We start from the raw sequence: 26,299 nt of genomic DNA on the forward strand, positions 1-26,299 counted from the left end.
TGAATGTAAAACATTAATTACCCAATAAAGAAATAAATTTAAAATAAGAGAAAAAAAAATAAATTGGTTTTCCCTTTTCTTTTTTTCTCCATTTATTCATTTTGATAAGAAATATTGAGAGGGAAGGGAATAGACAGAGGGGACGAGCTGTGGTGTACCTGGTTAAGCACACATAGTATGAAACACAAGGGTTCCTGGCTCGCCACTTCAAGGGGAAGCTTCGAAGGCAGCGAAGCAAGTCTGCATCTCTCTCTCTCATTATCTATATTTGTTGGATAAAGACAATCAGAAATTGAGAAGGAAATCAGAGATAGCAGGAGAGACAGAGACACCAGAAGCACAACTTCACCACTCACAAAGCTCTCCCCCTGCATGTGGGGATTGGGGGGTTCAAACCCTGGTGCTTGGGCACTGTAGCATGTGTACTCAACCAGGTGCACCTCTATCCAGTCATGCCACCCCCCCCCCCCAATTTTTTCCAGCCTCAATTTCTCTATCTAATGAAATGGACAAAAATGGCCACCAGGAGCAGTAGATTCACAGTGTAGGCACTGAGTCCAAGCAATAACCCTGGAGGTGAGAGACAGAAACAGGAAGATACAGCTGTAACCATGCTTTATCACTTATGAAGCTTTCCACCAGCAGATGGGGACCAGGAGATTGAACCCAGATCCTTACATGATGAAAGCAATGGACCTAAGCTGGGAGGTGAGAGTGTTTTGGAGACACCTATCATGGGAAGACAAGAAACAAAAGTAGTGGTCCAGGAGGAGGCACAGTGAATAAAGCATTGGAATCTCAAGTATGAGGTCCTGAATTCAATCCCCGGTAGCACATGTACCAGAGTGGTGTCTGGTTCTCTCTCTCTCTATTCTCTTTCTCTCTCATTAATAAATTAAATTTAAGAGGCCAAGTGGGGGAGCACCTAGTTAAGTACACACAGTACAGTGCACAAGGACCCAAGTTCAAGCCCCTGATCCCCCATCTGCAGGGGGAAATCTTCACAGGTGGTGAAGCAAGGCTGCAGGTGTCTCTCTATTTCTCCCTCTCTATCTCCTCTTTACCCTCAATTTCTCTGTCTCTGTCCAATAATAAATAAATTTTAGAAAGTTAAAAAAAATTAAATTAAAAAAAAATAGAAGTAAGCTTTTAACAGTTTGCTTGATGAAGATGACTCACTGCTCTTACCTGAAAGACTCGTGCCCAGGAGTATCTATAATCAGCATTCCTGGAATCCGGACGTTTTCTCTATCAAACTAGAAATTGTGGAAAAGTAGAAATGTTTAAAAGAATCAAAGTGACCATATAAAACAATTATTCTCCTACAGCAATTCACCATTTTATAAAATATTTATTCCCTTTTGTTGCCCCTGTTGTTTGATTGCTGTAGTTATGATTGATGTTGTTGTTGTTGGATAGGACAGAGAGAAATGGAGAAATGGAGAGAGGAGGGGAAGACAGAGAGGGGGAGAGACAGAGAGTTACCTGCAGACCTGCTTCACCACTTGTGAAGTGACTCTCCTGTAGGTGGGGAGCCGGGGGCTTGAACCGGGATCCTTATGCCGGTCCTTGCACTTTGCGCCACCTGCACTTTACCTGCTGCGCTACTGTCCGACACCCCAATTTACCATTTTTATTGACATAAAAAAAAGGTGAAATGATGTGGTCTGGGAGGTGGCTCAGTGGATAAAGTGTTGGACTCTCAAGCATGAGGTCCTGAGTTCAATCCCTGGCAGCACATGTACTGAAGTGATGTCTGGTTCTTTCTCTCTCTCCTCCTATCCCTCTCATTATAAATAAAATTTTTTTTTAAAAAAAAAAAAGGTGAAATGAAAACATATTCCTGTTAAAGCCATATGCTTATGGTGTAGTCTATACTTACATAAGATTATTAAGAAAGAGTACAAATAAGTCTTCTCAGAGTGGTAACTAATTTGTTTAGTGATTTTTTTTCTTTTTTCTTTCCTTTTGTTGCCCTTGTTTTATTGTTGTAGTTATTATTAATGTTATTGTTGTTGGATAGGACAGAGAGAAATGGAGAGAGGAACGGAAGACAGAGAGGGGGAGAGAAATATAGACACCTGCATACCTGCTTCACCACCTGTGAAGCAACTCCCCTGCAGGTGAGGAACCAGGGGCTCGAACTTGGATCCTTATGCCGGTCCTTGAGCTTTGCGCCACGTGCACTCTCAACCTGCTGCGCTACCGCCTGACTCCCAGTAACTAATTTTTTAAAATATGGCATGCAAGAGAATTATTTCAGCATTTGGAAATTTATGTGATCAAGCTTTTTTTTTTTTTTGTGATCCAACTTTTAAACATCATACTCAATAGTATGATGTTTCCTCTGAGATCAGATATAAAACAGGGCTGAACACTATCGCAATTACTCTAAGTAGTCTTAGAAACCCTAGTCATAGCAATTAGGCAAGAGAAAGGTATGAAAGTGATACAGATTAAAAGAAAAAAAAAGCTGTCACACTTTTCAGATAACATGATAGTATACATAGAAAATTTAGGGGGCTGGGCAGTGGCGCCCTGGTCAAGCACAATGCTATGCACAAGGATCTGGGCAAGGATCGTGGTTCGAACCCCTCCCTGCTCCCCACCTGCAGGGAGGGACATTTCACAAGCAGTTAAGCAGGTCTGGGGGGAAAAAAAAACAGTAGAGAACTCGTAGAAATTGTTAGGCAATGTAATACGGTGAGGCTACAAAACTAATACATAGAAATCAGTGGCAGGAATGCTCTTAGTAGCAAACCAGAATAAATAAATCAATTCCTTTAACAACAGCAGCAAAAACAACTAGATGCTTGGGAATGAAGTTAACAGAAGACGTGAAAGACTTGTATGCTGACAATTATGTCATTACTAAAGGAAAACCACAGCAGCAAAGTTTCCTTCAGTCAACCCTTATCTGTGATCTTGGGAGAACCACTGCAGTTTCCAATGGAGGGAATGGGGACACATAACTAGTGGTGGGAACTGTGTGGAATTGTACCTGTTACTTTCTAAATCACTGATAAAAATAAAATATTCCTTCAATTTAGTGGTACCCATATTTTGAACATGGGTTGCACACCTAGTAAAGCAAGGCTACCAGAATTGTATTAAATCTCAGGATACAAACACAGAACTAATGTAAAACTATTTCAGAAAAATAAACTGAAAAGTATCCAGTGGTCTAAGGTAGTACAGTGGATAAAGCTTTGGGCTCTCAAGCATGAGGTCCTGGGTTCAATCCCTGGCATCACATGTACCAGAATGCTGTCTGGTTCTTTCTCTCCTAGCTTTCTCATTAATAAATAAAATCTTAAAAAAAAAATAGTATCCATAAATTAAGGAGTTTATACTAATACATAAAACCAAATCAACTCAATCACTCTTCATTTTAAAAGTTGGTTACTAAAGCAGTTGAGGACATGTCTCCATCAATCAATAAAGCACTGAACTTCATGCCTGAGGTTCCAGTTCAATCCACAGTCCTCCATTTGATGTCTTGCATGAAAACTACTGTTTCTCATATATAAATTACTAAATAACTAATCTTTAAGAGTACACTAGATTTCTTCTCTAGAATGTAATCCAATACACTAAAATGGGTGATGGGAATGGGGTTATCAACCCAGTAGATATTACTAAAAACTGTTATTATTTTTTATTTTACGAGAGCACTGTGCAGCTCTGGCTTATGGTGGTGCAGGGGACTGAACCTGGGACTTTGGTGCCTCACACATGACAGTCTCTTCGCATAACCATCATGCTATCTCCCGCCCCCAAAATGTTAATAATAATTATTATTGTGGTGGGGGGAAGACAGTTTTAATAAAGAAGGATCACAGATAGCAAATGATGTAACTGACAAAGTTCTATTTCCTAACATGGATAATATAAAGGATATTTATAATTACATAATTAGCCAAGCCTTAGAGAAAATTTTTAAAAATTTTTTAACTTTTTTCCCCTTTTGTTGCCCTTGTTTTATTGTTGTAGTTATTTTTGTTGTTATTGATGTTGTTGTAGTTGGATAGGACAAAGAGAAGTGGGAGAGGAGGGGAAGACAGGGAGGGGGGAGAGAAAGATAGACACCTGCAGACCTGCTTCACTGTTTGTGAAGCGACTCCCCCGCAGTTGGGGAGCTGGGGGCTTGAACCAGGAGTCTTAGGCTAGTCCTTGTGCTTTGTACCACATGTGCTTAACCCACTGCGCTACTGCCTGACTCCCAGAGAAAATATTTATTTTTTGCCTCTAGGGTTATTGCTGGGGCTCAGTGCCTACACTACAAATCCACTGCTCTTGGATGCCATTTTGTTGCCCTTGTTATTATTGTTATTGCTGTTGTTGGATAGAAGAGAGAAATCAAGAGAGATGGGGTAGAGGGGGAGAGAAAGACATCTGCAGACCTGCTTCACCACTTGTGAAACAACCTCCCCCATTTCCCACAGGTGAGGAGCTGGAGGCTCGAAGCAGGTTCCTTAGGCTAGTCCATGTGCCTCGCACCATATGCACTTAACCCACTGTGCTACCGTCCGGCTCCCTAGATTAAATCTTTACTGTGTCATATTCAGCATACGTTGTATTACCACTAAAGTAGTGAAAAATAAGGAGACAAAGAAAGCATGATCAATTAAGCAGAGGGGGGAAAGAGTAAGGGAAGCAAAAGAATTTATAAGCATGAAGATCTATGATTACATGTTAATCATCTATGATTACATGTTAATTATTTTACTGTATAAAATAAAAAGATTTAGTAATACAAATGTGGGCTTGGGGAGACAGCATAATGGTTATGCAAACAACTTTCATGCCTGAGGCTCTCAAGTCCCAGGTTCAATCCCCAGCACCACCATAAGCCAGAGCTAAGCAGTGTTCTGGTCTCTCTCTGTGTATCTCTCTCATTATTTTTTTAAAAACAGTAATACAAATGTTAACTACAAATAATGAGCATATAGGCCTATTATACAATTTTGTTCTCTCTACAGTTTGTAGTTTCTCTCAGTTTTTGTTAGTGTAATGTACTTACATTTTTTATCATCTTAGTCTGTTCATTAATTGCTTCAAGGGGAACATTGGTGGCCCCAATTTGTTGTGTGATACCGCCTGCTTCACCATCTTGTACATGTGTGTGACGGAGCTGAGAGAATAAATAGATCCATTAAAAAAAAAAAAGAAGAAAGAAACCTCAAATTATACTACCTTTATTTTCTCATATTTATTTAATTTCTTTATTGGGGGATTAATGATTTACAGTTGACAGTAAAAAGAAGTTTGTAGTATGCATAATATTTCCCAGTTTTCCACCTAACAATTCAACCCCCTCTAGGTCCCCTCTGCCATCATGATCCAGGTCCTGAAACCCCCCCCCAACACACACATACACTCTTTCACTCTGGTGCAAATACATCAACTCCATGCCAAGTTCTGCTTAGTGTTTTCCCTTCTGACCTCGTTTTTCAACTTCTATGGGTACGATCATCCCATATTCATTATTTTGTTTCTGATTTAATCAGATTCCTATTCTGAAATGCAAAACAGTCTACGACCATACCACCCTGAACATGCCCGATCTCGTCTGAAATGAAAAACAAGTAAAACAACACTACCTTATTTATTCTATGTAGTCACTTCAATTGACTTTTTCAGAAGGTATCACTAATTAAATAATTAAAAAATATTTTTATTCTTTTTAGAAGGAATAGTCAGTACCGTGTGCATGTGATACCCACAAGCAGCCTCCCCATCACAATTTTCTACTCTTTATTTTTATGAAAAAGTAAAAGAGAGAACTAATATAGGAGCTTTCCATGTTCCATGGAGCATTCCCAGTACTATCCACAGTGCTACCACCATGTGATCCTCAGTTTCAAATCCAGATTTATCACACACAGTAAGGCATACCCAGCTGGGAAAGCTATCCAAAGGCAACTTATTTTCAACAACAGATAAAAGATATACCAACAAATACAATATACTCTTACCTTATCAAGAATTTTTGTCTTTCCTGTGTCCACATGACCAAGCACACAAATAATAGGAGCTCTCAGTTTCTCTGTATTTACATTTTTACTATGTTCAAGTCGGCGTCTCTACAAATTAAAAAAAAAAAAAATTAACAAGAATTAAACTTTATCTGAAGCCTTACCATCATTTCTTCAAACTCTTTTGCATTGGCAAGAGAATCCCAAACCAGCATTTAAATTCTTTGCTGATTTAGTAATTTTTAAAAGCATTTTAAAACATGAACTTTACCGTCTAATTCATATTAGAGAGCCTCTGGAAAAGATAGCTATTTAGAATAGATCTCTAAGTAGCACTGCTAATTGTGACTGTAACTGCTATAATGCATTTGTTCAAACCTTCAGAATACATGTCATTAATTGTGAAATAAAATGAATAGCAGAGGAACTGATTTTTTGTCATTTACTGTACAGTGTAACCTTTAACTTATGTATTAAAACCACACTGAGATTCCACCTCACACCTGTGAGGATTGGCTCCATCATTAACACAAGAGAAGGTAAGTGTTGGCGAGGATATGGAGAGAACTCTACTACATTGCCAATGGGAATGTAAACTGGTACAACCACTCTGGAGCATGGAGAATCCTTAAACAAATACAAATGGGGGGAGGGATTAGATAGCATGATGGTTATGCAAAGTGACTCATGCCTGAGGCTCCAAAATCCCATGTTCAATCCCCCACGCATCACCATGAACCACAGCTGAGCAGTGCTCTGGTAAAATAATAAAATAAAATGAACTCATTAAAAAAATACAAATGGAAATTCCATAGGATCCAGAAAATCCACTACTAGGCACATACCCAAAAAATGTAACACTGACTCAAAGGGATATATGCACCCTCACGTTTACAGCAGCTTTATTCACAATAGCAAAAACCTGCAAACAACCAAAATGTACTCTGACAGATGACTGGACAAAAAAAATTGTAAGACAGGGAGCCAGGCAGTGGTGCACCTTGTAAAGTGTTCACGTACAGGCCCCTGGTCCCCACATGCAGGGGGAAAGCTTCAGAAGTGGTGAAGCAGGGCTGCAGATGTTTGTTTCTCTGTCTGTCTCCTTCTCTATCTTCCTCTCCCTTCTCAATTTCTGTCTCTATCCAGTAATAAATATATCTTTTAAAAAGTTATGGGACAGAGACTCAGGCGGTAGCACAACGGGTTAGGCGCAGGAGGTGCAAAGTGCAAGGATCAGCATAAGAATCCTGGTTTAAGCCCCCAGCTCCCCACCAGCAGGGGAGTCGCTTCACCAACTGTGAAGCAGGTCTGTAGTTGTCTTTCACTTGCCCTCTGTCTTCCCCTCCTCTCTTTCATTTCTCTTTTTCCTATCCAACAACATCAACAACAATTACAACAACAATAAAACAAGGGTAACAAAAAAAGGGAACAAATAAATAAAGTTATGGGACATACTTTTTTTTTTTGCCTCCAGGGTTATCGCTGGGGCTCAGTGCCTGCACTAGGAATCCACTGCTCCTGGAGGCCATTTTTCCCATTTTGGTGCCCTTGTTGTTATTGTTGCCATTGCTGTTGTTGGATAGGACAGAGAAAAATCGAGAGAGGATAGGAAGACAGGGAGGGAGAGAAAGATACACCTGCAGAACCACTTCAACGCCCATGAAGTGACCCCCCCTAGGGGGCTTAAACCAAGATCCTGGTGTTGTTCCTTGCGCTTTGTCCCATGTGCAATTAAGCCACTGTGCTACCGTCAGTCCTCAGGACATAACTTTCTATGACATAATACATAACAGTCTGTTTGCAGCAATAAGAAGGGATGATACTGTATCCTTTGGGATAAAATAGGTGGAATTGGAGAACATTATGCTCAGTTAAGTGAAGAGGTGAAAGAGAACTGCAAAATGGTTTCATTCATATATAGAACACAGACATATGAATATACAAATGCGAAAAAAATGCCAACCTATTTTCAAGACTGTGCGAGAACTATAGTCTATAGTGACTACCTATGGGAGTGGGGATGAAGACAATGACCTTTGTTGATGGGAGTGGTGAAAAAATAATAGAAAGATTAAAAAAAAAGAAAACAAAAAACTAAGGGCAGGGGAGATAGCATAATGGTTACACAGACTCTCAAGCTTGAGGCTCCAAAGTCCCAGCTTCAATCCCTCTTAGCACCATAAGCCAGAGCTAAGCAGTGCTCTGACATTGCTCTCTGCATCTCTCACAAAAATAATTTTTTTTTTTTAAAAACTAAAACTTTTCTGACTTTGGTTGTAAAGTAAAATGGTAATTATTATAGTGAAAAGGTGGGTAAAGAGAAATGGAAAATTACCTCAATCCTCCGTTTTGCTTTGTCATAAGCTCTTTCTTCTTTAGTTCGATCATCATCAGAGTCATATTCAGATTCTGAGCTCATTTCTTTACTTGGTTTTTTATCTAATATTTTTACTGAATCCTTCTCATCTGACACCTTTTCATCTTCTTCATCGCCTTCACTGCCTTCACTTTCTCCTTCCTCTTCTTCGCTCTCTTCTTCTTCCTCTTCCTCCTCCTCTTCCATCTCCTCCTCCTCTTCTTCGGGATTTTCTTTGACTTCTATATGTACTGTGTTTCCTTCTTTCAGGAAAACAAAATAATGAAGGTTTAAAATGAGAGATTTCTCTAAAGACTATAGAGATTGGGTGGAGGTAGATGGCATAATGGTTATGCTAAGAGACTCTCATGCTTGAGGCTCCAAAGTTCCAGGTTCATTCCCAGTACCATAATAAACCAGAGCTGAGCAGTGTTCTGGTTAAATTAAGAAATGCCCAGTCTGGGAGTCGGGCGGTAGCACAGTAGGTTAAGTGCAAGTGGTGCGAAGCGCAAGGACCGGTGTTAAGGATCCTAGTTCAAGCCCCTGGCTCCTCACCTGCAGGGGGGTCGCTTCACAGGTGGTGAAGCAGGTCTGCAGGTGTCTATCTTTCTCTCCCTGTCTTCCCTTCCTCTCTCGATTTCTTTCTGTCCTATCCAAGGACAGCAACAACAATAATAACCACAACGATAAAACGAGAGAAACAAAAAGTGAAAAAATGGTCTCCAGGAGCAGTGGATTCATGGTGCAGGCACTGAACCCCGGCAATAACCCCGGAGGCCCCCAAAAAAAAACCAAAAGTCCAGTCATCACTAAAAGACAGTGGAATATTTTAAGATAGTAGGACTTTTCATAAACTAATTTTAACGAACTATTCTTTTATAACACTGAAAAGATACATTTTTCTCTCTTCTTTGTTTATTATTTATTAGACAGAGACAGAAAGATCAATAGGGAGGATGAGAAATACTGGGGAGAGAGATACCTGCACCCATACTTCACACCATTGGTAAAGCTTTCCCCCTACAAGTGGGGACTAGGGGCTTTAACCCAGGTTATTGTGCACTGTTAACATGTGCACTCAAACCAGATGCACCATTCATTGTCTGCCCTCTGAAAACTGATACACTGTAAATCCTATAAATCTTGGAAATGATCACCTGAAAAAAAAAAATTCATTCACAAAGCGAGTTTCTATATGAAGATTAAAGAAATATGGGGCAGGGAAGTGGTGGGGCAGAGCAGTGGCACGCTTGGTTGCGTGCACACATCACCATGCGCCAGGAACTTGGTTCAAGTGCCCTGGTCCCTGCCAATATGGGGGAGGGAACTTCACTTAATGGTGAAGCAGTATGGCAGGTATCTCTCTCTCCTTATCTCCACTTCCCCTTTCAATTTTTCTGTTCTATTGTGTGTGTGTGTTTAAGATATGGCAGTTGAGAGAGCAAAATGATCCAGTATCTTTAGAATATCCATACAGTGTTGATGTTCAGGAGAATGGCTACTCATTTAAATATATACACTTCCCCCGTCCTCCCTATCAGGGCTACAACAGGGGCTCAGGGGATACACAACTCCATTCCTGGCATATTCTTTTTTTTTTTTTTTTCAATAGGAGGGTCACAGAGGAGAGATGTCTATAGCAGTTCTCCAGGTGTGAAGCTTCCTCCCACTGCAGGTAGAAACCCTAGTCCTTGTGCATGGTAACACATACACTTTATATACCATTAATAACCATATTTATCATCTTGTGCTAGTGAGCTACTTACCTTTTTCTCTCTCCTCATCACTGGCCATAGCTTCCCAATCATCTAATCCAGCATCCTCAATTTCTTCTTCCTCTTCTATAAATAAAAATTTTAATTAATGAGAAATTAGCTAGAAAATAAGCCTGCTTTTTTAGGGGGTAGTTTAAGAGTTTAAGGAAATGTTTTAATTATTTAAAAATAAGTTCATTATCTTTGTACTTCTCAAAACACATATCATGTGACAATTTACTATTTATAACTGCTTCACAATTTCCTACAGTTTTGAATATGCATATTAAACTTAACCCCATTGTATGTATATTAGAACTCAGACACTGGGTTCTCTTAGATCTTGAAAGGGGTATACGATCACATTCAGTTCTGAAAAGAAATGAAATATGAGAGAATTGTGTGGTAACACAGAAACAGATATGACTTGAATTTCTGAGGATTTAGAGGCTCCAGGTTTAATCCACAGCATGACCTAAAGTCAGAAGCTGAACAATCTCTCACAAAAACAAATCTTAAAGGGCAGGAGTAGATAGCATAGTGGCTCAAACTTTTTCTTGTGCTACAAATATAGTGGATTGTTAAGCATAACAATCTTAAAGTCGTCAAACTATAGCAAGGATTACCCATGTAAATTAGCTTTTTATAAGGGACAAGAAGAGACAGAAATGCCAAAATTTTCACTACAAAGCTTTCAGGGATTCTAAAAACTGATTAATGTTCCCAATGCTTCTCACTCCTACTCTGAGCATTCATTTAACACCACAGATCATCTTGATTTCATCAAACATAAACGTTGTCTCTCCATCAATATCTAATCTCAAGGACTAGAATAATGTTTATCTAATGAAATTTTTTTCTTCAAGTTCAAAACACCTACAGAATGATTAACTGAATCTTCCTACTGAGTTAACAATTGTTATCGGTAAGGTTTCAAAATGCCAATTTTTGTGGTTCTTACAAGGTTATAATCAAAAAGAAATTCATTTTGCTTCCAAAGGAACAAAGAACTTTAGCTCTTCTTTTTTTTTTTATTAAAACAATTGAAAAATAATAGTGATAAAAAGCAAAAAAATGAAAACTCTATGAAATTAATATTCATAATTTTACATTTACTTTAACTTTAGCTCTTCTTAATGCTACCTAATATTTCTAGTACATAAATACATCAGTAGATAAATCAGAAACCTCCATCCTTTATATTAAATATTCTACTAACTCTGTGGGTAAGGGAACAGCAGTTGATTCAAGTCTAAGTTCTATACTTTTTCAATGTGGAATTAAAATGGATTAGAAAAAAATATAATTGGGGAACAGGGGTTGAGTCTAAGTTCTAAGATAATAAAGACAACTTATGACACATCAATCACTAAAGTAATTAGATACAGCTACTGGCCTGGTTCAATAGGAGGTTGTATCTCTTCTTTCTCTGGTATTCCTTGTTCCAGAACTTCTACAGGAGAACTTAATTCTACTGGTTCACATACTGAAAATGGCAGAAACCAAGTTAACAATATTCTAGTACATAACTGCTACTAGTTTACTCCATTAGCCATTATATAAAAAAGTCATACAAACTTAAATTCTTCAACAATTTAAAATACTTAAATATCTGTCACTTGTCACAGGAAACAGTTGTTTCTGCTCAATGAATAAAGCATGATATTAAAAAAGGCTCAGCAAACAAAATAAATAAATGTGTTTCATAGCTAAAAAGTTATTCACAAGGTTGGATCTAGATTTTTCAAAGCTAGGAACTTTTTCATTAACTTGATTTATGAATTACATATAGATGACATCAGAAAAAAGGTATGGGAAATACATCAATAGGCATTCCAAATCAGTTGGTTTCTTTCTAAAAGACAAGTTTTTGAAGATTATGGTAGAAAATGACTATTCTCTATATCAATCTAATTTTTTGACACAAACCTTCTTTATTTTCTAGTTGCTGTTGTGTTTTCTTCTTCTTTTTATCTTCATAAATTGGCCTTTTCTTTGGCAAAGAATCTTTTGATGGCACTTCAACACCTGAATTAAAAAATAAATAAATAACTGAATCCTCAGGATTATAACTAGTAAGAACTATCTTTTATTGAGGCTTTGGATGTGCCAGTGGATATAGAACTGGACATGAATACATAAGGTGCCAAGCTCTAACTCCAGTATTATATGTGCCAGTAAGATGCAGTACACTCCTAAGTATTTTTAAAATATAAAACATACACCCGTATTTTTTTTTCCAGAGTATTGCTGATGGTGTTGCCAAGGATTGAACCTAGAGCCCTGGAGGCTCATACATTAAAATCTCTTTTGTTTAATCACAGTGCTACAAATAACATTAAGAAGATGACATATGTTCAAGCCCCTGGTCCCCCCACCTGCAGGGGGAAAGCTTAGCAAGTGGTGAAACGGCTGCAGGTGTCTCTGCCTCTCTTCCTATCACCCCCTTCCCTTACAACTTCTGTTTCCGCCCAATAATGGTAATACATAAAAGAAAATTTAAGTGACATAGAAGGCCAGAGCCGTAACTTACCTACAAGGGTGTGTGCCTTGGCATGAGTCCGGGTTTTAAACTCTGGGGACATATGGGAGGACTACAACTGGAGAAGCTCCAGTATTGTGATGTCTGTGTGTCTCCTTTCTTAAAGTAAAAACCAGCCCAAGAGCAGTAAAAGAACACAGAAGAGGCCCTGACTACCTCACTACCACAACAAAGAGTGACATTTATTTCATAAATGTGGGTCTTGTGGTTAAAAACAGTCACATGTAAAAATTCACAAACATAAAACAAGGGCAACAAAAAGGGAAAATGAATAAATAAATTTGAAAAAAAAAATCCACAAACATTAAAATTCCTTGATGGGGGCCAGGTGATGGTACACCTGGTTAGATGCTTCGTGAGTGATAAAGCAGGGCTATAAGTGTCTCTGTCTCCTCTATTTCCCCCTCCCCTCTCAATTTCTCTGTCTCTATCCAATATTTTTTTTAAAAGCACTCACATTAAAATTCCTTGCTGTACCTAAATAAAATGGGGGGGGGGGATTCCCTGCTATGTGTCATCTTAGGAATTCTGGCAAATGTGTGATCACAAAGTCATCAACACAGTGAAGATGTAAAAAAAAAATACTAATACCCTGTGCTGTTGTGTGTAGTCAGAACATATTCACACCCTAGCTTCCTGCAATTGCGCATATTTGCTCCAACCGTTTTTCCCAAAATGTCACAGAAATAAAGCTTTACAAACTGCTTTGTGTTATGATGGATTTCAGAGTCACTCCTACTACTGTATGTACTAGTTACTTCTTTACTTTATACTGTTGTGGTACATTCTATTTTATCAGTGTACCAGAGTTCCTTTATTGGTTCAACAGTTAAAAGATAGTTAAGCTTTTTTTTTTTTTTGTTCCAGCTTTCTGGCAATTGGAAATTAAAGTTGCTATGTTATTTCTTTCTTTTTTTTTTTTTTTCCATTTTTTTTCTCCAGGGTTATTGCAGGGCTCGGTGCCTGCAACATGAATCCACCACTCCTGGAGGACATTTTCCCCCCTTTTGTTGCCCTTGTTGTTGTAGCCTCGTTGTGGTTATAATTATTGCCACTGTTGATGCCGTTCATTGTTGGATAGGACAGAGAAATGGAGAGAGGAAGGGAAGACAGAGGGGGAGAGAAAGACAGACACCTGCAGACCTGCTTCACCGCCTGTGAAGTGACTCCCCTGCAGGTGGGGAGCCGGGGGCTCAAACCGGGATCCTTCCACCAGTCCTTGCGCTTTGCGCCACATGCACTTAACCCACTGCGCCACTGCCCGACCCCAACTGTTATTTCTAGGCAGATTTTTGTGTGAACATTTCATTACGGTAAATATTTTGTGGAGACAGAAGTATATAGCATAATGGTTATGCAAAGAGATTCTCATGCCTGAGGCCCCAAAATCCCAGGTTCAATCCCCTGCATCACAATAAAACAGAGCTGAGCAGTGCTCTGGTAAAAATAAATAGATAGATAAATGAATGAATAATAAAATTGTGAGTGGAATCATGGGATATTAGGTCATTTTTTAAACATTTTAATTTGGTAGAAAAGAAACTGAGGAGGTGGAAAGAGAGAATGGGGATGGACACAGGAAAGGGAGGAAGAGGGAGTCTGAAGAGAGGGCAGGGAAAGGCAGACCTGCAGCAATTGTTTAATGCTGATGAAGCTTCTCTCCTGCAGGTGAGGACTGGGGTTTGAACCCAGGTCCTTGTGCACGGTAACCTGTACTCAACCAGATGTGCTACTGCCCAGACTCTCTTCCCGAATTTATTATCTTCCAATAAATCTGTAATGGTAATGCATTGTGGTTTTTAGCCTGTTTTCTTAAGTCATATTTGTTTTTCCATTATAGATTTTTATAAAACAAGCATGATGAAATTTATAAAATGTGTTAGGGGTACAATGTCACAACTTCTTTATGAAGTGCTAGCAAACCATGTCATACAGTTTTAATCTGAAAGTTCCTAATATCTAAATTTGCTGGACATTCTTTTTATATGCTTAGTTTCTTGATGAATGGCCTGTCCAAATCTTTAGCCCAGCTTTATTTTTATTTATTTAATTCATTTCCACTGACAAAGAGTTGTTGCTGGGGCTCTGTGGCTACATACAAAAATTCCCCTGCTCTCAGCAGATCCTCCCCCCCTTGGGGAAGGATGGAACTTTATTTTCACTTCCATAAAGTGATTAAAACAAACAAAAGTAAGCTGCTATACATTTCAGAGTAATTAACTAAAAATTCCTACCAATACTTACAATCTCTAAGAACTCTGGCTCGATAAATTTATAAAGTTTCGTATTATTCTAGGTAATTAACGTGGTAGTGAATGTGTCTTCAAAAGATCTAAGACCTAACAATGTAATGTTATTTTTTTTCTTCTTCTCCCAAAGGATGACTCAGATGGACTATGGATAACATTAAGCATCAATATAAATGGTATCAATTCTTTTTTTTTTTTTGATCCTTTCCAAAGTTATCATCTTAGTTGGTATCTTTAGTTACATTTTTAACCTTTTTTATTTACTTTATTATTATTATTATTTTTTAACCAGAGTACTGTTCAGCTCTGGCTTATAGTGGTGCGGGGGATTGAACCTGGGACTTTGGAGGGTCAGGCATGAGAGTCTGTTTGCATAACCTTATGCTATCTACCCTCTGCTAATGGTATCAATTCTAATTAATAAAGGGAACAAAGAAGACCAACCACTGGAAAACAAGGCTAGGAGGTGGTGTACTTCGTGGGGCTCACATGTGCAATAATCCCAGCCCCCACTAGCAGAGGGAGAGGGGGTTTGGAGATGGGGGGAACTTCAGGAGCAGGTGTCTCTCCCTTATTTTCGAGGGGAAGGTGGAGGAAGAAAGAGAAAAATGGCCATAAGGAGTGGTAAACTTATCATACAGGCACCAAACCCCAGCAACAACTCAAGTGGCAAATAAAAACAAAAAGATTAAAAACAGAGACTAGGACCAGACATGCTACTAGATAAACTATCTCTTCCAAGCCTGCCCTGAACATAAATGTCACACACTCAACATTTTAAAATATCTAATGAATCTCATATATAAGAATAAACCTACTCCTTAAGACAGTTTTTCTAAGGTTCACAAATCATTCCCTGCTTATCAATTTTAAGAGTTCTTTTAGTTTTTTGTATAATTACTAATCAAATTTGATTTCTGAGTAGTAGGTGCACCCAAATTTCTTCTGAAAATTTACTTTCTTTAAAGTTCTAGCCTTGAGAATAAAACTTTATGGACTATAAGAATAACAAGGAGGTAACCACACAGATTCATTTAAATCTCAGCTCTAGGACTGGAGAGATAGCACATGTACAAGGCCCTAGCTTTGCAAATAAGCTGTCAGTTCTAGTATCTCAAAGTCAAACTGTCTGAGCTTTCTGAATCAACACTTTCCACCTACAAATGAAAGTATTAAGATTTTTATGAGAAAACAAACCAAATCAAAAATGTATACTATAGCACAAGTTATGTATTAACAACATAAGCAAATATTTTGAAGACAAGTAGAAAAAAATAACTGACAGGAATTAATATGTACCAATGGATAGGGAGACACAATAAGAATGTTAAATGCTGATAACTATTTAAATCAAGCACTTGGAACATGGTGAATTACTTTACCATATATATATATATTGGAGAGGGGGGACAAAACACTAATCTACAGATATATTACTGTGTTTTTTTGTTTGTTTTTAATGGGACAGAGTGAAACTGAGAGGGAAAGAAGGGAAGGGAGCAAAGAGGGAGGAAGAACTGCAGTTCTGCTTTACCACTAGCTTGGTAAAGTGTAGACTCAAGCAGGTGTGCCACCATCTGGTCCCTAGAGATAAGTTTCTAAACAATTAAGTTAATTTAAAATATCACTTACCCTGAGCTTGTAGAAGTTTAAGGGTAGCTTCAGCTCTAGCCCTGGCTTCTCTCTGGGATTTAGTTAAAAGTTTCCCTTCCTTCTTCAAGCGTTCTTTTCTTTCTTTTTCTTTTTGTTTCTTCCTTTCTCTTTTTTCTTGTTCTAATCTTTCCTATAACAAAGTATGCCAAATAAAAAACGTACTGGCTTAATGAATTAGAAGACTGGAATATAAACTAAGACTTCAGACAAAGCAAGGTAAATATAAATATTTCTAGCATATTCCAAATGAAATTTCTTAAATGTTGTACATATTATTAATCTGTATCAAAATAGAGTAGAATATGTTGGTAATACATAAATAACTCGTCTATACCTGAGGAAATAAAAGTAGCATTTTCCTATACCTCTTCATTTTATTATTCACATTAAGACATACAACTACAGGGGTCCGGCAGTGGTGCAGTGGGTTATGCACAGGCCCAAGGATCCCGGTTCGAGCCCCCAGCTCCCCAGCTGCAGGGGAGTAGCTTCACAGGTGGTGAAGCAGGTCTGCAGGTATCTGTCTTTCTCTCCCCGTCTTCCCTCCTCTATTTCTCTCTGTCCTATCCAACAACAAGCGACATCGACATCAACAACAACAATAATAATAACCACAACAAGTCTGAAACAACAAGGGCAATAAAAGGGGGAAAAAATAGCCTCCAGGAGCAGTGGATTCAAGATACAGGCACTGAGCCCCAGCAATGACCCTGGAGGAGGGGGGGGGGGGAAACAACTGCAAAATTTTCATAATTACACTCAGATTTGTTATATAAAAAGATTTTAAGTCAAACACAAAATTACCTCTTCTTTACGCTTGGCTTCTAATTCTTCAAGCCGTTTAATACGTTCTTCCTCTTCTCTTTTCTGTCTTTCTTCTTCTTCTTTTAGTTTGGCCAGAGCTTCTTGCATAGCTTTAACAGTGGCTTTACTAGGTCCTTTTTTCTTCTCTTTTTCTTTTTCTTCTTTTTCACCTTTCTTTTTCTTCTTATCTTTTTTCTTTTTGTCTCCTTCATTGTCATCTGCTGGGGAAAAAAAAAAAAGAGCCAAGTGATTTCAAAAAGTTGTTTCTTATGGCAATGTCAAGCAACCCCCAGAATTTAATGCCATAATATAATGAACCAGCAACATGCTAAGATTTCCAGACATCATTTCCAGATATCCAGAGTACCTGCCCTTGAACAGCTAGGAGAATTCAAAACAATTCCACCAGCCTCCTTAGAAACCTGCAATGCTAGTGATGTTTTGAGTTGTTCTGAGGGGTGTAAGATAGAGGATCCAGACAGTAGGAACAAGACAATACTGTTTCTATGTATTATGTTTAAATTCCAAGCTAAATTCTGTAACTTTACTTCTATAAGAGAAGATAATAAAACTGGTACCAATTATAATGAAGACAAATGAAATCAAGGCAAAACACAATACAGATAAATATATTTTTAAAACGAAAATATTATAGCCAGACAGTGGTGCACCCAGTTGAGCGCACACGCTACCATGCAGAAAGATCTGGGTTCAAGCCCCTGTTTGCCCCCTCCCCACCCTTGCAGAGAGATAGCTTCATGAGCAGTGAAGCAGTGCTGTGTTTCTCTTCTCTCTCCCTCTCAATATCCCCTCTTTCCCTCTTAATTTCTGTCTCTGTCCAATAAATAAAATAAAACATTACTCTAAGGATGTTTTATGATATTTCTCCTCAAATGTGACAGAAATAAAAATTACAGTGGTCAGAAAAGTTGGGTCAATATTCGGATTAATTTTTCCACTAAAGTTAAACTGTCATCTAATAATTATTCAAACAGCATCATTTAGTCAGGGAGGTAGTGAGAGGGTGGAGGGGAAGGAGAAGAGGGCATCTACTGGAAGCAGTGAAGCCATGCATGTGGAGAACCCCCAGTGATGAAACTTGATGGCAAAATAAAAGTGGGAGGGGTTGTCAACTAACCTTTAGCATACTATTACTTTTTTTTGGGGGGAGGGCTCTCTCCAGGGTTATCGCTAGGGCCCAGTGCCTGCATTATGAATCCACTGCTCCTGGAGGCCATTTTTCCCATTTTTGTTGCCCTTGTTACTGCTTTTGTTTTTACTGTTGTTGTTGAAAAGGCAGACAGAAATCGGGAGAGGAGGGGAAGACAGAGAGAGGGAGAAAATGATAAATACCTGCAGACCTGCTTCACCACCTGTGAAGCAACCCCCTGCAGGTGGGGAGCCAGGAGCTTGAACCGGGATCCTTACACTAGGCATACTATTACTTTTAATCAGAAACAAAATAACTTTGGTACATATGATCAAAATTTGGGTTAAATATGAGTTAAAGGTTTTCACCTTTTCCTCAATTAATGTTACCAACCTTCAGCAGCTGTGGGGGTCTCGTCTTTCTCTTCAGAGGCAGTTGTTGCAGTTTCAAGAGTAACTTTGGATTTTACTGCTTCCTCTTCAATTTTTTTTTGTGTTTCCTTTTGTTTACTTTGATCTTTTTTACCAGTTTCTAATTCTTCTTTTTCTTTAAGCTTCCGCAGTTTTGCCTTTTCTTCATCTCGCTTTTTTTTCTCACGCTCTTTCTTTTCTGCCTTCTTTTGGGCAACTGTTTTGATTTTGAAGGAAGAATCATCATCTTCATTCCCACTCTCTACATTAGGAACGGGCTTGTTTTTTTGATTTTTTTTCTGTCCTTTCCTGGACTGCAAAAATTCATCTGATTCATCCCCACTATCACCTGAAGAATTTATTCTGGATCGCTCTTTAGTTCTTTTGCTGCTATCCTCATCCTCATTTGATTTTTGAGCTTTCCCTTTAGCTTTTTTAGAAAGTTTACTAGCATTATCATCACCATCATCATCACTCCCAGAATTCATTTCCATTTTGGCTTTTACAGTCTTTTTTGATTTTGAATCTTTGTCCTCCAATTCTTCACTGTCATTATCATCAAAACTTTGTTTTTTGCCTTTCTGTCCTTTTCTCTTTTTATCTTGTTTTGAGGTGAGCTCATCTTCATTTTCTGTTGGCTAAAAATGTTCACTGTTAGAAATATTGGCAGCTATATTTTAAAATAATTTAGGCCTGTCAGGCTCACAAGTACACATAGAAAATTTTCCCAGAGTAATGTCAAAAACTAAGTCCTTGTGGGTCAATAAGTAGCACACCAAGAGAGCACACATCTTGTTATGCATGATGATTATATTCTGGATTTGAGCTTCCAACACCACACAGAAGCATCATGAGAAGCATCGGGAAGTGCCATGAATAATGAAGCAGTGTTGTGTTGCTTCTTCGAAGATGAGATGAATTATGCATGATCTGTGCCCAAGTGCAAATCAAGTGTTTTTATTTGTTTGTTTATTTATATGACCAGAGCACTGCTCAGCTCTGGGTAATCGTGGTATGGGGGTTTGAACCTGGGACCTTCAAGTCTCAGGCATGAGAGTCTCTTTGCATAATCATTATGCTCTCTCTCCCCATCTCTTGTTTTTGTTTGTTTTTTACAAGAATACAGAACTCAACCAAGTATCAAAACTAACACAGCCTAAGGAACCTCTCAGCCACTATACACTTTAGAATCCAGGGACTCTGAAGCAAGCATTAATCATCAGTCTACATTTATAATCTTCTTCAAGGGGAAAATAAATGAAGAAATATTTCCCATTACTTTCAGAGGTATCCAAATACAAAAGGAAAAAAAGAAATTATGCCCTAAAAAATGGCAAATGGGAGTTAGGAAATTTCTCTCCAAGTATCCCAATTTTATGAGCAGGGAGCACACTGCAAAAATACCTTTAAGATTACCAAATAAGAAATTTTTTAAAAAAGTCCCAAAACCTAGATATACACCAGTTTCTGTGAGAGAGAGCATATGTTCACACGTATCCATAAACTACTGCAAAATATATGCCTGAAAGCAGAAGTGCACTAGAGTTTGCAGTGAGTACCCCCCTAACATTTCATCTCCACTATTCCAAGCTTTGGGTCCATGATTGCTCAACAATTTGTTTGGCTTCGTATGTTAACTCTCTTTTCAGTCACCAGGTTCCAGATGTCATCAGGATGCCGGCCAGGCTTCCCTAGACTGAAGACCCCACCAATGTGTCCTGGAGCTTCGCTTCCCCAGAGACCCACCCTACTAGGGAAAGAGAGGCAGACTGGGAGTATGGATTGACCAGTCAACGCCCATGTTCAGCGGGGAAGCAATTACAGAAGCCAGACTTTCTACCTTCTGCAACCCACAATGACCCTGGGTCCATGCTCCCAGAAGGATAGAGAATGGTAAAGCTATCAGGGGAGTGGGTGGGAAATGGAGATTGGGTGGTGGGAATTGTATGGAATTGTACCCCTCCTACCCTATGGTTTTGTTAATTAATCCTTTCTTAAATAAAAAATTAAAAAATTAAAAAAAAAATTTTTTAAGAAGATTGCCAAATAAGGCATCTTTATGTCTTTGACTTTGAACTACATTATTTTACTCCTAAAATCTATTTTCCATGTTTGCATGAGAATTTATAAAATCTTTTAATTAAAAAGTGCCCAAAAGTAGTTCCCTAAAACATATACAAAGAAGCGGGGGGGGGGGGGGGGGGGGAAGAGCCTGAATGGATGGGGAACAAAGATGTCTTTCACCTTTACAGTAGTTTCTCTGTCAGTTTTGATGCCTTGAGCTTCCCAAGACAATTCTTCGAGTTCTTTCAGGATATCATCTTCACTAGAAAAGAATTTAAAATATGTCTTATGCACTGGACTAAAAAGTGAACACAGGACTCAAGTGTAAATAAAACCAATTATATTTAAAATATACTTACTCAAAGTCTTGTCTTTTTTTCTCCTTTTTCTTTTTTCCCCCCTTTGACTTTTGAGGTTCTTGCTCCTTGGTAGCACCAGCTCCTTCTATTTCTGCAGCCAAGGCATTAAGATCAATGCCATCCTTGGTACTTAAATAAAAACAAAGACCCAAGTGTTATTTGAAAGCAAAATAATCTGTCCTATTTATTGATAGAGACTATATATGTAAATTTCATTATTACCATACATTATTAGTCCATTCACTTAGGAAACTGCCTTGGCAAGACTTTTAATGACAAGTTGAATTACACCTTCTCAACTTTCTGGTACCTGTTCTAATAAAATTTGTGAGTTACACTGGGATTAGAGCTATCAGGAAGAGCTCCAGGGAAAATAATCAAAAAAACAAAAAACCTTTTGTTGATATCAAATTTTAATTGTGTTTGTCTGAATTAAATTTATAAGATAATCATGTAAAATTAAAAAGATGAATCTTACTACTTGGTTATCAATAACAATGCTTACATACTTGAATACCTAAACACTTAGTCACTGGAATTTTTCTTTGTTTTGATTTTGCTTTGCTTTAATGCAACAGCACTTCTCAGCTCTGACTCATTGTGGTCTCAGGGATTGAACCTGGGATTATGGTGCCGCAGTAATGAAAGTCTTGTGTATAAATCACTATGCTATATCAGTCCCTTCAACTCCCAAGAGTAGCAGAAATAGTAAAACAGGAAGGAACATAAGAGATCTATCCCATCATCATCATCATCAACGCCACTAGGGTTATTGCTAGGACTCAGTGCCTGCATGCACAAAGAATCCACTACTCCAGGTAGCCATTTTTTTCTTTCACTTCTGTTTTCCAACTGGGGAAAGTAAGATACACATAGTCTGAATGACTCGAGCACGAGAAGACTATATTTCCAAAATCTAAATGAATTATACAAAACACTCCAAAATTCAGATCCAACCTGCTCATAATTTACATTCTTCGCTTCACTTCTAGCATGTGATATTGAGTTCCATCTCCAGCAGTACATGTATCAGAATGACACCTGGTTCTTTCTCTCTCCTCCTATAACTCTCATTAATTTTTTTTTTTTTCTTTAAAGAAGAGACCCGGATTCAAGCCCCCAGTCCTCCACCTGCTGGCAGGACACTTCTGCTTCATGAGAAATGAAAGCAGTGCTGCAGGTATCTCTCCTTCTCTATTTCCCCTTTCCTTTTCCCTTTCAAGTCCTCTGTCTCTTATTTACAAAAGAAAGAAAGGGGGGGGGGGCAGGTGGTAGTGTAGCTGGTTAAGCACACATGGCATGAAGCACAAGGACTAGAATAATCATCCTGGTTTGAGGCCCCGGCTCCCCGCCTGCAGAGGAGTCCCTTCACAGGCGGTGAAGCAGGTCTGCAGGTGCCTATCTTTCTCTCCCCGTCTTCCTGTCCTCTCTCAATTTCTCTCCTATCCAACAATAATAATGATAAACAAAAAGGGCAACAAAAGGAAAAAAATAGCCTCCAAAAGCAGTGGATGTGCTGGCACTGAGCACAGCAATAACCCTGGAGACAGAAAGAAAGGATTCACATAGATGGATTCACTGTGCTGTCACTGAGCCCCAGCAATAACCCTAGTAGTAATTTAAAAAGTAGAGAAAGACCTACACAAATATATTACATATTCATGAACTGGGAAAGCAGAGATTTTATATTGCCAATTCTTCCAAATTAATCTACAGATTCAAACATTCCCTTTCAATTTGTCTCTACCCAAAATAAAAAAAAATCTTTTTAAACTTAAAAAAAAAAACATAAGATATCAATTCTCAAAATGATATACATGCTTATGGCAGTTCCCATCTAAACCCCAGAATAATTTGGGGGATATAATTAATGCAAACAAAATTACTCTGAAAATTATATAGAACATTGAAGGAACAAGGATGGTTTGAATAATTTTGCAAAGAATGAAATAGGAAAATCATTTTACCAGATTTCGAGACTAAATTAATAGCTGCAATAACTAAAATTCTGTGGTACTAGAAGGAATGACAAAAGATCAGAAGAAAAACCTAATGGAAAATAAATTCCCACAGAAGAATAGTAAGCCAGCTGATGTCTGGTGAATGGACAAAAGCAATCCAAATAAGTTAAGGCAGTTTTTTTTAACATGCTGAAGCAAATTAATATCCATATACACCCCTTCTCATCCAAAAGAGTCTACATACATAATAGGAATGCATGACAAGCATGAAAACAAACGTTGTGGGGAAGGAGAGGAGGAATACACTGCAATCTAGCACAAGCAAACAGTTTCCAAGATCTTAAGTTAATGATTCCCAAAAATTGAACATCAAAATAAAAACTCTGACTCTGCCATAGACCATGTGAAAGGAATTAAAAATTAATAATCATCATCATCAGGGTCAGGAAGATAGCTCACCTGGTCAGTGTGCCTGCTGTCATGTGTGTGACACAGGTTCAAGCCTGCACCACCCTCCAAGAGCTGTGGGTGGAAGAAAGGCAGGCTCAAAGCAGTGAAGCCCTTCTGACAACCACCTAAATATACCGGTGGGTTAGGGGCTTAAACCCCAGTCCTTGAGCGCTGCATTTTTTTAAAATTTTTTTTATTTTAGAGACAGGCAGGAGGGAGAAAGAGAAATATTTGCAGCACTGCTAGGCCACTGGTAAATCCTTCTCTCCCCTGACCCTGTCAACAGGTGAGAACTGGGATTTTGAACCCAGGTCCTGGTGTACAGGATCAGATGCATCAATTAGCCCAGCTTACTATTTTTTACAACTTAGTTTTGGGGGGCCAGGCAGTGACATACCTGGTTAAGAGCACACAGTACTATGCTCAAAGACCTGAATTTGAGCCCCCACTTTCCACCTGCAGACATGTATCTTTCTCTCTCCCTCCATATCTTATTCCTCCTCCCTTCTCAATTTATCGCTGTCCTATGGAATAAAATGGGGGGTTAGCCATGAGGAGTGGTGTAGTGGCAGGCATCAAGACTCAACAACTGACTTCCAGAGGCGGAGCTATGAGCAGCAGATCGCTTTCTCTCCTCTCCTCTCCTCTCCCAGATCAACTAGGAATACCAAAGGAGACCACCCGGACTGAAACAAGACAGGACTAGAATGACCACAGGAACCCAGTAAATCACCCGTGAGTACAAACACGCGTGACTGGTGACAGAGAGGAGAGAGGGGCCTAAGGAGAGATTAAGTGACTGCTAAAATTCAGCAGTTTATCAGTGGAGACACCACCTCCAGTCTGCTCCACCAACAAGGGGACAGCTGAAGGGAGGAGAGGACTCCCCAGAGACTCACCAAGTGCAACACTGAGTCTCCATTGCTACTACCCTCAGAATCTGGAGCAGCAACAGGGAGGGACACCAGGGTACAGAGATCTAACCGGGGACTCAGGAGAAGACCTATACCTCCTTGGCATAGCTGAGGGGCTGTGAAAGTCTCTTTGCATAACCACTGGATTATCTCTGCCACACCCTGCTTTATCTCTTGGTCAGGAGTCAGTGATTAAGCCGAAGAAGCCTATTGATAGTTTAAAAGCCCTCAGGCACCCATAGCCTCAGGGAAGAAAAAAAAGAGGCTTTTACACCACTGAGCTCCAACTCAGGGACTGAAAAAAAAAATGTCAACTTCCACCTTGGTAAACCCTTTAATTAAATTACTTAGACACAAGTCAATCCAGGCAATAGTGATCAATAATTTGAAAAGTACTGCTAAAGGGAACTCATAACATAATATATAAAATGGTTAAAACTGTAAAAGACAGTAGCCTTGAAATTCCCTTTTTATGCAGTTGTTTGTTAAGTGCTTTTAGTATGAGTTGCTTGTAGTATGAGGTGTAAAATTCCTTGCCCCTTCCCCCTTGAATAAGCAGGACCTAATCAGTTAAGGCCACCCATTGTTCAAAGGACCCTGCCTGAGGACAAGCCTTATCAGGACCTTATCAGTGAAGGCCACCCATTGTTCGAAGGACCCTACATGGGGACAAGCCTTATCAGGACCTTTGAACAGACTTTGTGGTGTGCTGTCTACCGGATGGGTGGTCATAGCCTATGGCAGGAGGATGTGCCTGGTTGAATTCTATTGGTTGTGTGATCTTACTATATTTGAAACTAGCCCGCGCTTTGCTTTGAATGGATCATGCTTTTGCTAAGTTTGAAATGATTGGATCTTGTGTTTGCTATAGCCTGTTATTGGATGTAGGTTGATAAGGTGATGTGCTCCCCCTCCCTGAGTGTAGTCTGAATTCCTATAAATTGTATGGTTTGAGCCCTGTTCGGGGTCGAGCTTGGTAGACTAACACCAGTCACCATCTCGGCCCGGATTGCAATTCGTCAATAAACATCTTTGCTTCCTTACAGTGGATGGTGGTTTGATTTATGCTCGCTAACAAAAACAACAAGAAAAAATATTGGAGACTCGAACCAGGACAAGAGTCCAGCTAAAAATCCTCCAGAGGGTGAAGCACAAAACAACGAGTTCAACATCCAAACATTAGCTAAGAAAACAATAACAGGAGTGAGTAAAGAATTTGAAAAAATTGTAATCAGAAATGCAGGAACAGCAAATGAGAATATGGAAGAAAATTCTAATAATTTCATGGTTATTAGAGAGCTGAAAGCTGAAATCTATGAGCTAACAAGGCAACTAGCTGAACAAGCTAAAACAGTATCAGAGCAGGGCAACAAAATAGATGAACTCCAGAAAGCAGTAGAGGGCAGAGAGAATAGAATCTATGAGGCTGAAGACAGAATTAGCAAGATTGAGGATGAATTAGAGACAACTAAAAAAGAAGTAAGAGATCTCAAAAAGAGATTAAGAGATGGTGAAAACATCAACAGAGTCCTATGGGATGACTTCAAAAGAAACAATATACGCATTATTGGCTTACCAGAGGAAGAAAGAGAAGGAGAGGAAGAAAGCATTCTCCAGGCCATAATAGCTGAAAATTTCTCTAGTCTAGACAACAC

The 26,299-nt window shown here is 38.9% G+C and overlaps 1 protein-coding gene across 4 annotated transcripts in view; it reads right to left on the reverse strand.

Annotated features, from left to right (window-relative positions):
• EIF5B (eukaryotic translation initiation factor 5B) overlaps nucleotides 1-26,299 on the reverse strand; it is a 63,862-nt gene that overhangs the window by 17,988 nt on the left and 19,575 nt on the right. For 2 of the 4 annotated variants that reach the window (XM_060187461.1, XM_060187460.1), the window contains exons 2-13: nucleotides 21,320-21,448; nucleotides 21,141-21,222; nucleotides 18,880-19,534; nucleotides 17,337-17,557; nucleotides 16,512-16,662; nucleotides 12,018-12,116; nucleotides 11,485-11,574; nucleotides 10,101-10,175; nucleotides 8,314-8,597; nucleotides 5,979-6,086; nucleotides 5,024-5,134; nucleotides 1,189-1,256 (exon numbers count right to left, since the gene is read on the reverse strand). In XM_060187461.1, coding sequence (XP_060043444.1) covers nucleotides 1,189-1,256; nucleotides 5,024-5,134; nucleotides 5,979-6,086; nucleotides 8,314-8,597; nucleotides 10,101-10,175; nucleotides 11,485-11,574; nucleotides 12,018-12,116; nucleotides 16,512-16,662; nucleotides 17,337-17,557; nucleotides 18,880-19,534; nucleotides 21,141-21,222; nucleotides 21,320-21,448 — 2,073 coding nt within the window. The remainder of the gene's footprint in view (nucleotides 1-1,188; nucleotides 1,257-5,023; nucleotides 5,135-5,978; nucleotides 6,087-8,313; nucleotides 8,598-10,100; nucleotides 10,176-11,484; nucleotides 11,575-12,017; nucleotides 12,117-16,511; nucleotides 16,663-17,336; nucleotides 17,558-18,879; nucleotides 19,535-21,140; nucleotides 21,223-21,319; nucleotides 21,449-26,299) is intronic. The other 2 variants (XM_060187463.1, XM_060187464.1) reach the window with 2 other exon arrangements.

The sequence above is a fragment of the Erinaceus europaeus genome, chromosome 3, assembly GCF_950295315.1.
Source record: "Erinaceus europaeus chromosome 3, mEriEur2.1, whole genome shotgun sequence".
NCBI lineage: Eukaryota > Metazoa > Chordata > Mammalia > Eulipotyphla > Erinaceidae > Erinaceus > Erinaceus europaeus.